This window comes from Dermacentor andersoni, chromosome 5 (assembly GCF_023375885.2).
Source record: "Dermacentor andersoni chromosome 5, qqDerAnde1_hic_scaffold, whole genome shotgun sequence".
Lineage (NCBI taxonomy): Eukaryota > Metazoa > Arthropoda > Arachnida > Ixodida > Ixodidae > Dermacentor > Dermacentor andersoni.
This window is the reverse complement of record NC_092818.1, coordinates 145,825,437-145,838,346: the sequence shown is the minus strand read 5'-3', so window position 1 is coordinate 145,838,346 and position 12,910 is coordinate 145,825,437. Positions and strand designations below refer to the sequence as shown.

Here is a 12,910-nt window from a genome sequence, read left to right as displayed (position 1 = left end):
AGAAATGCAGAGATTACAAGAGAGCGACAATGCATTCCTCAGTGGCTGTCAAACGTAGAACCCCCGACAACGCTCTGGGAATGTAAGATGCCAGTTCAGCTGGAATGATGGTTCATACTGTATATTCCAGTACGGTAGAAACTTGACCCAGTTGATGTAGTATAGTTCAAATTCTGACTGAAAAGCGCTGTGTACTGATTTGGTATTTCTTGTTATATAATTGTAGTTATGTATTTTTAGTTAATGTTTGCTCATCGGTGACCGGCAATAAAAAAATTCACCGATGAGTAGATACTCCCTCAGGCGAAATTTGGGTGCAGCTCTATACGTGTTTTCATTTCGCGATATATTGGCTGGCGCGGACTATCCGTCTCGTGCAGCACGTTGCAGACGGAGCAAAGTGTGGCGCGACTGCCTCGATAATCTGGAGATCACGAGAGGCAGCGCGTGGGTTACGCGTGGGCGCGATTCACAGCAGCCGCCGCAGACAGAACTCCGCTGATGCAGCGCTTTGTTTCCGTTTACGGTATCGGTCGACGAGCTCGCCGGGTGAGATGACGGCGCGCTACTCTGGTGCCATATCTCGTAGCCGTCGTCACCTTGGAACCCATCTTTCGCCAGCCCTAAGGTGACACGCGCGGCACTACGCTTTTCTTCTCACGCTTTCGCCATGCCCTCCTCCTCCGTTTTCCTCCTCGCGTTCCCTTCGCTATCGCAGTCTTTCATCCTCCGCTGCGCCCCGCGTTCGCTTTTATCCTTCTCTGTGCTCGTTTACGCCGACGCCTACGCTCAACGCAGGAACGGGCACTTAAGAGCTGCCCTTTAAAAAAAATGAAGAAGACACATACGTGCCCCTGTGCTTTAAGGTGACGACCAAAGCGTGCCTTGCATACATGATGCCTCGCAAACCAAACTTATGGATCCTGTCCCCAAAAAGACGCATTCTAAGTGACTATCGGAGAATTTCTATACTCGAGGCTATTGTCTAAGCATCTCAGTTTGTTTTGCTACTCAGGACGCACTCTAGACAATTGGCACGTGGAAATATACTCAAGTCGACGAAAAACTGGACGAAGGGCGAAGCTCGTACATAGGCAAGCGTTGAGCGCGGAGCATCTCGATGCATCGTGAGCATTATTCTGAGAGGACAAGGCTACGCAAGCGGCGAAACTGAAAGACGCGCACTGCATGGCCAATACTAGTACCCGGATGTGCTCTCATGCGGGAATTCACAAACGATTGGTCTGGGGTAGTATGCAAGTTTGGGTGTGCGTAGGAGTCATGGCTCACTTAACTCTGTGACTACGCTGGGTTTCGAGAGAGCACTCTCAAACTTACGCTCATGGGTATTTTTGAGCACACAGTGCTGGTGCAGCGAGAAGCGAGAGAACATCGAAGCAGAAGGAAGCAGTCGTACATCTGTCGCCAAAAACTAGAATCTAGCGTTATTTTCCGTGCATAACCTGCAAATGAAACACCACTGTTGATAGCCTCAACTAGGTCTTATTATGTGTCATTTAATGTAGGCAAATAGAAATGCGTATTATTTTGGCTTTATTTTTCTTTTCGACACGTATTTTGTTGGGGAACTCTATACTTTATGTGCATAAATACTACAGCTAAATGATGCACATGCTCACAAAAGGTTTCACAATTGGGTGCGAGAAAAACTTGCACAATAGTTCAATTTCGGGATTAACAAAACACGGTCAGGCACGTAGCATCACCGCAAACTCGGCATGGTCAATTCTCAGCTTTCACGAAAAAGCAGTACATATGTGTGCGTGTTTTCGTTATTTGTTCTTCTTTTTAGGGGGGGGGGGGGGTGGGTCGTAGGGGGCTGAGAAGGCTGCGGAAATCAATATAACAGTAGTCCAATATATGATATGCTTAGCGAGCTTGGTTCCTTCATGTGGCGGAATGGCATGCGCATAAAAAACGTAACCATTGCTAACGTAACCATTTATTCTTCTATATAGCCCTATAACATTGAATGCACGGTCCCCAAGTGTTCAACGTCAATTCCCGGTATAACTTCACTTTACCGCCACTAAGTAAGGCGCAACGAAATAACCATTATCCTGATCCGGAATGGTTTTGCTGCGACGAACTTTGCTTTATTGCCGCATGTATTATATGGCACTATTCATTGTCGCCTTATAGCTGGACGTTGTTCCTGCAACATTACTCTGTAAAACTTGGCTGGCTCTAGTGATCAGAAGCTAACCATGTAAGCTACTAACAAGGATACTGTTTTGAAGCTGTTCTCCGTGATGCATTCATAATAACCACGTTTTTCTTCTTGTGTTTTACTTGTACGTTTTCATTCTTTCACAGCTGCACCGATTTGCTCCAACATATTCACAGTAACGTTGTCCTTGTATTCATCCTTCATCATCCAATACACCGCTCGAGAACGAACTGTATTGGCACTGAATCAACGGCTTTTTTCTATTAGCTTGAAGTGGCCGAGCGTTTCTTAAGCCGAGGAGGTACCTAAGGCACACGTCAGTGTTTGTTAGTGTAGACTGTAGCGTTTCAATAATGTGAGATGCGGATTACAGTTCCAAGATAACTGCAAATTATGGCACGTCTCCGTACTGTAGAGTGACATATTGATGTAGATCTGTCGCTGTTTTTGGTCACACCTATATTGGTAATAGTTTCCTTGTCAGGAGTGTGGAATGATAAGAAAAGCGAAGGGAAGTATTTAACGCCTCTCGCTTAACTGTATGTGCGGCTTTGGCAAGACAAAGTATGCAAATAACGGCTCAAAGAAAAGCGAGACTTGGGGCATGCAGGCTACATGACTAGATAGTTACGCTAATAAAGGTTTGCCTGACCACCATGTTAGGTGAATCGCTAGAGCACATCACGCGACACGATGAAGAAATTTGTTCATGTTCCCAGTGCCGCACGCTCCTTTTTCTACTAGTTTGTTTTTAGGCAATTAGAATGTTGACACAAACATAAGTTTAGCCTCCCCTTGGTTCTTAAATACTTTTTGTCAAGGCAACTATGCCTTGACGCGGATATTAAACTTGGTTTGAGTCAATAGCGTATTTGTTGCCCACTCCCTAATGCAGAATTGTGAGTTCCTGCCAAATACCCATTCGCCTCGTCTCCAACATGGTGCTTCGCTCATTCATTCCGAAATAAGCTCATTCTGCGTGATCTGTCCAAACATTCATATGCTCTTTATTAAGAAGGAGAAAACAGTGTCTATAGCATTAACATTGTTTCTCGGCCTGTGCATCTTTAACATATTTAGCGCAATGTACCAAAAAACACGATATGCCTATTGAGCTGAAATTATTTAGTTTTCATTTACCGTTACACTCGCCACTGAAGATCTGCCATTACTCACTTTTATGTATGTGCGTTTGTGTGTGTAGCCGTATTTACGGCACGTTCGTGTTAAATTTGTTTTGATATCTGTTTTTGCATTCACTTTTTTTGGGGTTGAACTTGTATCTCAGTTAAAGTTCTTTATTGCACTAATGTTTTCACAGTGTTCAAGATATCTAATCCTTAACAAATTGACGGTCCTACTTGAGCCGGATACATTTCTTTATGTAAGAAATAACAAAGTTAGTGCCCTTATTGCATTACATCAGTGTGAGGTTCACCGGTACTAAAAGTAGGTAAGCGCTTCTCACATTCACAAGCACGTGCATCGCAAGGCCTCGAGAAGGTCAATAGCGGTCGCCTGACGGCTGGCCGGGCTCCAGCCTTTATTCTTGTCTACACTGCGCCCTGGTGACCAGCTCGTGATTGCTTCGACACCGTAAATGGAGGCTTGCGACACTGCAATTAGCTGATTCAGAGAAGAACTTGGCGGGCCAAGCTTTCTCAAAGTCAAAGAACAAATTTTCCTGGCTTTCTATTCGTCCGAACATTTTGTAAGTCCGGCTAAATGCACATCCCTTTGCTTACTAGCTTCCACAAGTAAACTGCCTCAATTACTCATCTGCACACTTGCATGTACTGCGCCTGGTCGCCACACTCACTCACTCACTCACTCACTCACTCACTCACTCACTCACTCACTCACTCACACACTCACTCACTCACTCACTCACTCACTCACTCATAACTAACTAACTAACTAACTAACTAACTAACTAACTAACTAACTAAAATCTTACCGATCAAAGGAGGTTTGAATAAATGAAGAAAACCTTCCAAAGCCCTTGGGCATAAACTAACTAGCATATTATAAACGAGTGGTTCCTTCGTGCTGATTAGCTTGGGTCTTCCTTTGCAGTCTTCAACACCCTTGGTGGTGTAATAAAAACCAAGCGAGACTACAACACTTCCAGCACCCGAAAGCGCGATTCGTTGCTCGAACTATCCTCTACAGCGAACTTAGCCTTCAGCTTGCTGTCTTGCTTTATTCGGACGGCATTATTGTCAGTGGTATGAGGTCTTTGCCTCCGTTTGAGGGGTGCAAATCCTGCAAGAACAGTCAATTTCAAAGTCGTTCCTGCTTTGAAATGCCTGAAGTGATTCAGGCATTTTCGAGAGGCACGTGCTGGTTTCGAATTTTGATAACGAATCCATGCAATCAAAGATGATAAGCATGCCCGCGCTGGTGCAATACAGAGCACACCTGAATGAATCGACATGGTACACTATCCCACTTATTTGCTGGCATTTGCCTGCAGCACCCTTCCCGATCTCACACAGCAAAGATGATCGTACTTTACTAACATCGTTCCTCGCAGTTTTTAAGTAATTACATTTCATCTTCTTTTACTTATACGTGTTCGCGTAGCTACAAAAAAAAAAAAAGCCTCTAGGACTCTGTTTTGGACGCACCCGCTACTGTCAGACTGCTAGGCAGAATTTCCGCCCATTTACCAGGCTTCATAAAACCGCAAGTTTTCCGCAGAGTTCACGTAACACAAAGCTTTTGACGACAGTTTGCGTAGCTTATGCTATTGACGCTGACATTGGGTGCCTTCAAGTCGCCGCAATCTCCCGTTGGAAAACGTTTCGACTTGTTCGTGCACCTTTCTGAGAATGTTCGCTGGCGGGGTGGCTCCGAATGCCGGCCTTGTCACAATCCCAGTTGATGGAAAAAGCAAGCGACTCTTCGAGTGACGGTGTTTCCCTGGCCGCAGGCCAGCTCGGCCGGCATGCTGTGACGGCTGCGCGAGACCCCCTCCTCGGCGGCGGCGTCATGCGGCTGCTACCGCTGCTGCTGCTGCCCGCGCTGCTGCTGCTGCTGCCGCCGGCGTCGCCCGTGGCAGCCTCGGCTGACTCGCACCTCATCAGGTAGTACAGTTGGGAAACCCCTCCCCCCTCTCCCCTACTGTTCTCGTCTTCTCAGTGCTCACTCCCTTCTCACCACTCGTCCCCTCTTTGATTCCCCTACCCGTGTGCAGTGTGGTTTATGCGCCCTCTACTGAGAGACAGCTACAGTAGACAGTGCGAGACAGTGAGACAGTGCGGTGGACGCACAATACATCTACCGCACTCACCGATCGCCAACTTTCGAGAATCTTTGTACACTACGGGGGCGAACCACAAGGGAGTGCGGGGTTCGAGCCAACGCTTTCGATGCGTTTTATTGCCATCCTTCTTGCGTCCGAAGACGCCGGTCACGAATTAGGAACGCAGAATTTCAATTTGTTGGCATGTGCAATGAAGCACCCAGCCCCGCGAAGTTAGTCTGTCAAACATACTGGGAGTGCAAATTCGGCAAGATGTTAACGATCCACCTTCAAAAGCACCGCTTATACGGATGGGACGAGCAAAGAGCACATGACATATGCTGACTACCAACTGAGTTTGTACGTGTGTTACAACAGCTTATATTACCACAGCGAGACCACGTTACTCCTGCAACCCGCTATCCCTGTTGTAAGCGGTCCTGTTGAAAATGAATGTAATGTCACCAGCGCATACACGGCTGGACTATGTAAAAATAGAGGTGGTGAAATATTATGATACCTGGAAGATTATTTGCCGCGAGGAGCATGTGACGGTAATTCACACTGTGATTTAGAGGAGTACGGAAATTGTGTATTTTTATGAGTGTTCGCAGTTAAATACTACGTTGTTATAATTGGACTGGCCAAAGCCTGCTTAGAAGGTCATTCTAGGTAAGCCCTGTCATGTAAACGCGGTGAGAAAGAAAGAAAAGTAAATATCTTCTAAGATTTAATGTAGGACTGTGCGATCACAAACATTACTTGTTTCATTTGAAGCAACCAAGAATTAAGGTTGGAATTTTAACCTTCGGTCTTCGCGACGCGGTTTCTAGACAGGGATGAACATTTCGTCGGAGCGAGAGAAATAAAGAAAGAAGTCGCTCGTGCTGTTGGCGGCGGCGTTCGTTCTCTGACTCACTGCGGGCGTCGCTAGCACCGTAGCTACAGCGAGATCAATACGCAACCGGTGGGGCATTGGCCGCAGAGACATCTGCAGCAGCTGGCGATGCCGATGCTAAAAGCAATGCAAAAACCGCCTCTGCTGCTGCAGTAGAGTAGTTGCATCGCAAGCATAACTTTTAAAAAGGCGCCTCATTGGCGCGTGCTGCCGTGCTTGCGAATGCCTGGAGAGGTTGACAGGCATGAGGCGTGGCTAGGATAGCGGCGAAGGAAACTCGCGTGGAAAAGCAAAGAGCATGGCTTTCTCGTTGAAACCAAGTATAACTCACTTTCTACGGAATCCCTTCGAGTGTATTTTCGTTTGGTAGAATGTTTCCTGCGTGATGTCTGAAAGCCACGCCTCCGGGACGAAGTAATCGAGTAAATTTGGTTCAAGAGCCCTTCTTTAAGGCTCTCACACTGTTACCAGACGGTAGTCTCCATCTGTAAAAGAAAGTCGGATGGCAGGGGAGGAGAAGTAACCGAATGGCAGGAGCATTGACCTTTCGTGATAAACGAGACATACACACATGCCGGCCTCGCTTGCGCGGAGCACCGAAATATCCGGCGGATCTTGCCGCACGACAGTCCGCGGGGCGTCGGCTTCTATCGACGACGGCAACGAACAGATTTGAAACGAGCCAATGCATGCAGTTGAATCTGAACCAGAGCAGGAGAAAGGGCCACAATTCAGTCGGAGCAAAATGTGGGCACTGCGACTGCTCCTTCTGCGGCACAGCAGAGATGTTTGAAATTTAACATTGTGACGTCAGTTACAGCCAGATCGATAAAACAGACAATGAAGCCATCGAAAACATAGAGAAAATTATTATTTTTTGTTAAATGAATATAGATGTAACAAGGAGACGGAAAATTAACACGTGTGAGAACACAGTTTGCTGCAGGTAAGTGCCGCACCGACGTCTGCCGTAATACACGTGCGATGCTCGAGCTGTTGCGGTAGTCATTCTCCTGTCCGCTTTCTTGTTCATTTGTGTACGCGTACAACATTAGCGCTGGGCTTTTCAGCCTGTGCCACTGACGGCCACGGCGACGGATGTGGAATATCATTCTAACCGCAGGCGTCACGCAGTACGTGAGATTGGCACCACGGCAAGTGCTTCTGGAGCATCCTAGAAAAAAGGACCATAACATGCGAAGTTAAAATATTTTGCACTAGCGTGTACCGGGCGATGGGCAGGCGAACGAGTCGCGTAAATCGTGCTTGGTAACAGTGAACTAAACAGAATACCAGAGGAAGAAAATGAATCGGCATGAATAAGTGTATGAGACCGATGTGGCATCTGCACGGCTGCGTAATTCACGTCCTTTAGTCATGCTGTTCGAAGTACAACGTTTATAGACTATCTTCAAGTGGCGCGGGCGTTTATAATGTCCATTTGGGCTAACTCTATTTTCGCATTTATTATGATGCTAAAGCTAAGATGGTTAAGTAAGAGTTATGATGGCACCGTCGCCACTGGCGACACAGAAGCCACATATTTGTTACTGCATTTTATACAGCACTTGCAGTTCCTCATTTGTGTAACACGTATAAGGTGCGACTTTCAGCGGCGGCCACTCGTGGATTCGTGCGAAGTAGTAATGTTTTGAGCGCAGGAGCTCACACAGCGCTAAAAAGAGGCTCCACTTGCTAGAGGTCCCACACTTGCATGTGTGATTGCATTACACTAACCACTCCGGCTTCCCGTCAAATACTGTTTAGAAAGAAAACTCTACGCTCACTGGTTATTCTCGCGTGCCCATAGATTAGCGTAACTAAGCTGTATTACGTATTTGTGCGACGATTTTTATATTCTATGAATCGATAATGGTGTTGCTGTAGTTACCTGCCAACACGACCTCCAGGTGGTGCACACCTTTGTTAAAGAAAAAAAATACCCGTCCAACAAAGTGCCACCGCCACGCAATACATATTTGATGTAATTCTATTTAAGGTAGCTTAGCGGAAAGCTGTTGTCGAAATTCGTGCTGCTTAGCTACGAGCCTTGTCTGGAAAGGCGCCAACCAGAAAAATAAAATGGTCGTGTTTGTATCCACGCTTCCTGTGTTTTCATGTGCAGAGATGAGTTGGTTGTGCTTATTTAGAGAGAATTCTGTACAAGGTGAACATCACTTTACATTTGTTTTAGCACACCCGTGCCTGCAGAAGGACGTACCTGTATAGCCACGCTGAAGATTTCTTGTAACAAATGATTGTGGATCTCAGTCTGCGAAATGTAAGAGTAGGTTTGAATAATAATAGGCAGAAAACAAATTTAACGTTCAATAGCCTCGCTAGAGAGCGAAAATTTGTTGTCGGCAGTTAGCTTCTAGAATATGTGCAAGAGTAGGTCTATCTAAGCCAAGCACTCACACGGGACCGTTATCATAAAAGAAAACTTTTCAGAAGAATAAAAGTGGGTTGAAGCGCAAGCTGCTGGCATTATGAAGTTGTGATTGGCAGCTTAACACTATTCTTGAAGAAAAGAAAAGTGCACATTCATTGCATTCTATCGCTGCTAACATGTGAAGAAGAAACGATGGTTTACAGTGATGCTTTAAAAAATGTTAAACGCGGCACAATGAGCGATGGATCGAAAATTGATAGGCAAGAGATAGGAAGACAGCGGTGTAGACTAGAGAGCTAACGGGTGTAGCCAATATTCTAGTCGACAATAAAGAGGACGAAATGTAACTTGGTAGTTAGGGTAATGCATTCGGCAGATAACCGCTTGTCTATTAGAGTTACAGAATAGGTGCCAAGAGAGGGTAAGTGCAGTCAAGAACGACATAGAATTGAGTGGTGGGATGAAATGAGGAACTTTGTAGGCATAAAATGGGGTGCTTCGCTGGCACAAGACAAGTGTAAGTGGAGATCGCTGGGAGAGGCCTTCGGCCTGCAGTGAGAATACAAAGGATGATGATGATGACGATGGCGATGACGACGACGATGATGATGATGATCTGCAGAAGAATACTGTAAACTCATAGCAACAAAACGTTGTTTATTAAAGGCTATGTAGTTGAATGACTTACCGCAAAGATCGATGTTTGGCTCACTGGTACTTTTTACACGTTACTTGAGCTAGAGATCACTGGATGTTTCCGAACGTTCTCGTGCAACAGAAAAGCATCTCCGCACAGAAACCATGCTCTACCAAGGCTTCCAAGAGGCGTGTTTTGCGCAGTGCGTGTGCCGCACAGAGTGCAACAGAATACAATTACTAGAAATACCCAGATTCCAACTGCTCTCTGTACTTTTAGTTCTCTTCCTAGTAAGCCGGCGCGCACAGTGGTGAAGCGCCCTGCACGGCAGAATACATGCGCAGCGAGTTTTCGGTGTAGACGTAAAGCACTCTACGAATTGATGCACCGCCCATACTGTCTGGGCGGCTCTTATCGAAAATACATGGACGCTGAAACCATTTGCTTGGCTTTCTCTACGAATACCCTTTACGGAACCACTGGGCCTCGCTTGGCAACTTCTTCTGCTGAATGCGTAATGACATTTTTCTTTCGGCTTGAGTCTTTGGCTCGCTGAGGCGGGGTGTTTTTCTTTCTTTTTTTAACCTTTTTCTCGCGAACTTATAGTGGCGACTATTAGATTTTGCGCACACTCATTCTTCGTATTTGTGGTCCTTGCATCCTCGCGTCTGGTACTTGCGTCCTTTCTTTCTCTAGCCACCCCTCCCCCCCCAGCCTTCTTTTTTTGTTTTTTGTTTTTTATCCCGTATGGTGACTTCTTGAGATTGAAACCTTCCAAAAAACCTATAGGCATTGTGTGGGGCATATGATTTCGATAGCCTAATGCGCCTTTGTTCTTTTATATAACGTATGTTTAGCCTCTTGCGACCAGTTTGTTTCTCCACCCACAACTCACAAATATATTTCACCATACTTCAATGAATGACCACGATTCTGATGTTTCGCAGTAGTCAAAATTAATCCAGAGGCACCACAGCGGTGCATCACATATCTGGATTGGTTGTTTCTGACGTAAACCTTGTCAATCGATCTTATAATGTTTTCTGTGTGCTCAGCTCGCTGGTTAAGTTTTAGGTCACGTGGTTTTCTTCTCCCCTTACACATATTTTGCATGCATGTACGATGTACGTGCGTATGTGCGTGCGCGTGTGTGTCAAATCTACATGAACTTCGGAAGTTCTGAATCGACATGAAGGACCAATTTTCGGAAACAATGTTGCTGGCAGATTGTGTTTCATGTCACTTGCACAAATTTTATGCATACATACAAATCATAAGAAGCCAACAAGCAATGACACCAAGGACAACATAGGGGAAATTACTTGTACTTACTAATTGAATTGAAGAAATGATGAATTAATGGCAATGAAAGTGGATGAAAAAACAACTTGCTGCAGGTGGGGAACGATCCCACGTCTTCACATTACGCGTGCGATGCAATTGTTTTTTCATCCACTTTTATTGCCATTAATTTATCATTTGTTTAATTCAATTATTAAGTACAAGTAATTTCCGCTATGTTGTCCTTGGTGTCTTTGCTTCTTGGCTCCTTATGATATGATTAATAAAAATCGGGCCCCTCGCTTAACCCCCTTCCGTCTCATTTATGCACACATACATGTTATGTACAAATATATACATACCCGTTATCCCAGGTGGCAGTATCTATTTATTAAATTTATTAATATATATATTTTTTTCGAAAGTCAGCACCCCCAGAGTCAGAATACGTCAGAAATGTTCTCACGCAACAATTGTTCATACGAGCAAATATTTATGTCGGGCATATCATTAGCGAAGGCAGCTGGACATCGGTAAACATCACTTGCGAACGAAAAAGTTGGTGAATGCGACCCAAAGATTCGTTCACTTTTTGTACACTATATACGGACTTGTAGAAAAATGCGTATACTGGCCCTGTGGCCATGAAGTTAAACAAGCAGCAGCTTCCCACGACCGATCTGCTGTTTGCTTCTATAGACTTGATCTGTGTGACTGCGCTGCGCACTACGTGGACAACGTAAGCCGGCCGAAGCAGCCCACAGGCTTCCGGAAGCCTCCAAGGCTGGCAGCTCGTCGGCGAACCTCGAGTTCTCGGCTATGTCCGGCGCGTGGTCCTGGGTCGCTCGATCGCCGGCTTCGCCGTCCTTGAAGGCGCCCCCAACACGAGAAACGGCTTGATGTCAGGAGCTTTGTGCGCGCCCCCCATGCAGTTGCGTTTGTAGTACAACTGTCACGTGCCACCGCGTGCATCTGGAGACGGGAAAAGAGCGGAAAGCGTGTGGTCGCTATATAAAGCACTTGCCTGTTGTGTGTGTGTGTCTGTGTTTTAGGTACGGCGAAAGATTGCAGATACCGAAAAAAACTCACTCCTCCCGGGCGCTGGGCCAGCAGTGAGCAACTCTGTGGCTTCAACATGGGCCAGTATGCGCTCAGCTTCCAGTGCCATGATGCTGAAACAAAACAAAACAACGCGGGGAGAACCTTCAGCAGCCTCAAAAGAGTGCTCGCAAAACAAATGATACTCTGTTCAGCGTTCTTTCACAGTTCTCCCATTCTTGATTCAGTTTTGTCTATTGTGAATTGTTTCAATTGCGTTGTTGTGACGCGGCCCGTGCGTGAAATTTTCCTGCTTCGCACGCACAGAAACGAAAAAGTCCACAACTCGGGGTTGCCTTCGAATCGTGGCGTATACCTGGAGTTGAGCTAGTGTTCGCACGCTCCCACGCGAAGCAACCGTAAAGTTTCGTCCTGACTTCGCATACCCGCAGTGTAGGATGGTGTAGGCTGCAGATGTAGGATGCAGAAGCAGTTCTACACACGCGGCCAAGAAAGAAAGTCATAATAAAGACAATACATCAATGAACAGTGTGCAATATACGCCGAGCTGTGCGTCTTTACCGGCGAAGGGGCAATAACAATGCCCACAACGATTCTGGTTACTTCTGGGTGCTATCTATTACTCTTGTTCTTTTTTTTTATTCTTTAAGCTTAATAAGCGCTCGGCTTAAGAGGAAGGTTTAGCTCGGGGGCTCCTATCTAAATACGTGAGAAAGCAGAAATCGCTTTTCTCGGCAGCCATTACGCTAAATTGGATGAGATTTGTTGCAATTGAAGGAAAAAGTTGAAATCTAGTGACGGCTGGAAGCAAATTTTTATTTAGCCTGTCAATGTTTTTATAAAAATTGTTCGAAATCGCAAATCTCCGGAAAACAAAACTATCAAGCTAACAACTCAACTATCGAAAACGATATCGCATTTCTATGAATTGCATATAATAGTGCACGTAAAGTGGACCAACTGGATGCAATATACATAGCTTTCAAATACACCACTAATATGTGAGTAATACTTGTGAATACCTCTGTAAACCATGTAACAAATTCATGTAAGATATGATGTTCCTGCAGGTGCAGTTTACAAAACTGCGGCACCTATTCTTGTTGTAGAGTTACGGATTCGTAAATTTCCTACTTTCTTTCTCGAGCATTCCAATTTTCGGCAATTTTCTTGTTAAAAAAATACTTCCACAATTCAATATCTTG

The 12,910-nt window shown here is 45.5% G+C and overlaps 1 protein-coding gene across 3 annotated transcripts in view; it reads left to right on the top strand.

Annotated features, from left to right (window-relative positions):
* Nucleotides 1-12,910, top strand: part of pHCl-1 (pH-sensitive chloride channel 1) — an 87,117-nt gene that overhangs the window by 31,724 nt on the left and 42,483 nt on the right. For all 3 annotated transcript variants that reach the window (XM_050178875.3, XM_050178876.2, XM_055071118.1), the window contains exon 2: nt 5,127-5,280. In XM_050178875.3, coding sequence (XP_050034832.1) covers nt 5,186-5,280 — 95 coding nt within the window. In that variant the 5' untranslated portion in view covers nt 5,127-5,185. The remainder of the gene's footprint in view (nt 1-5,126; nt 5,281-12,910) is intronic.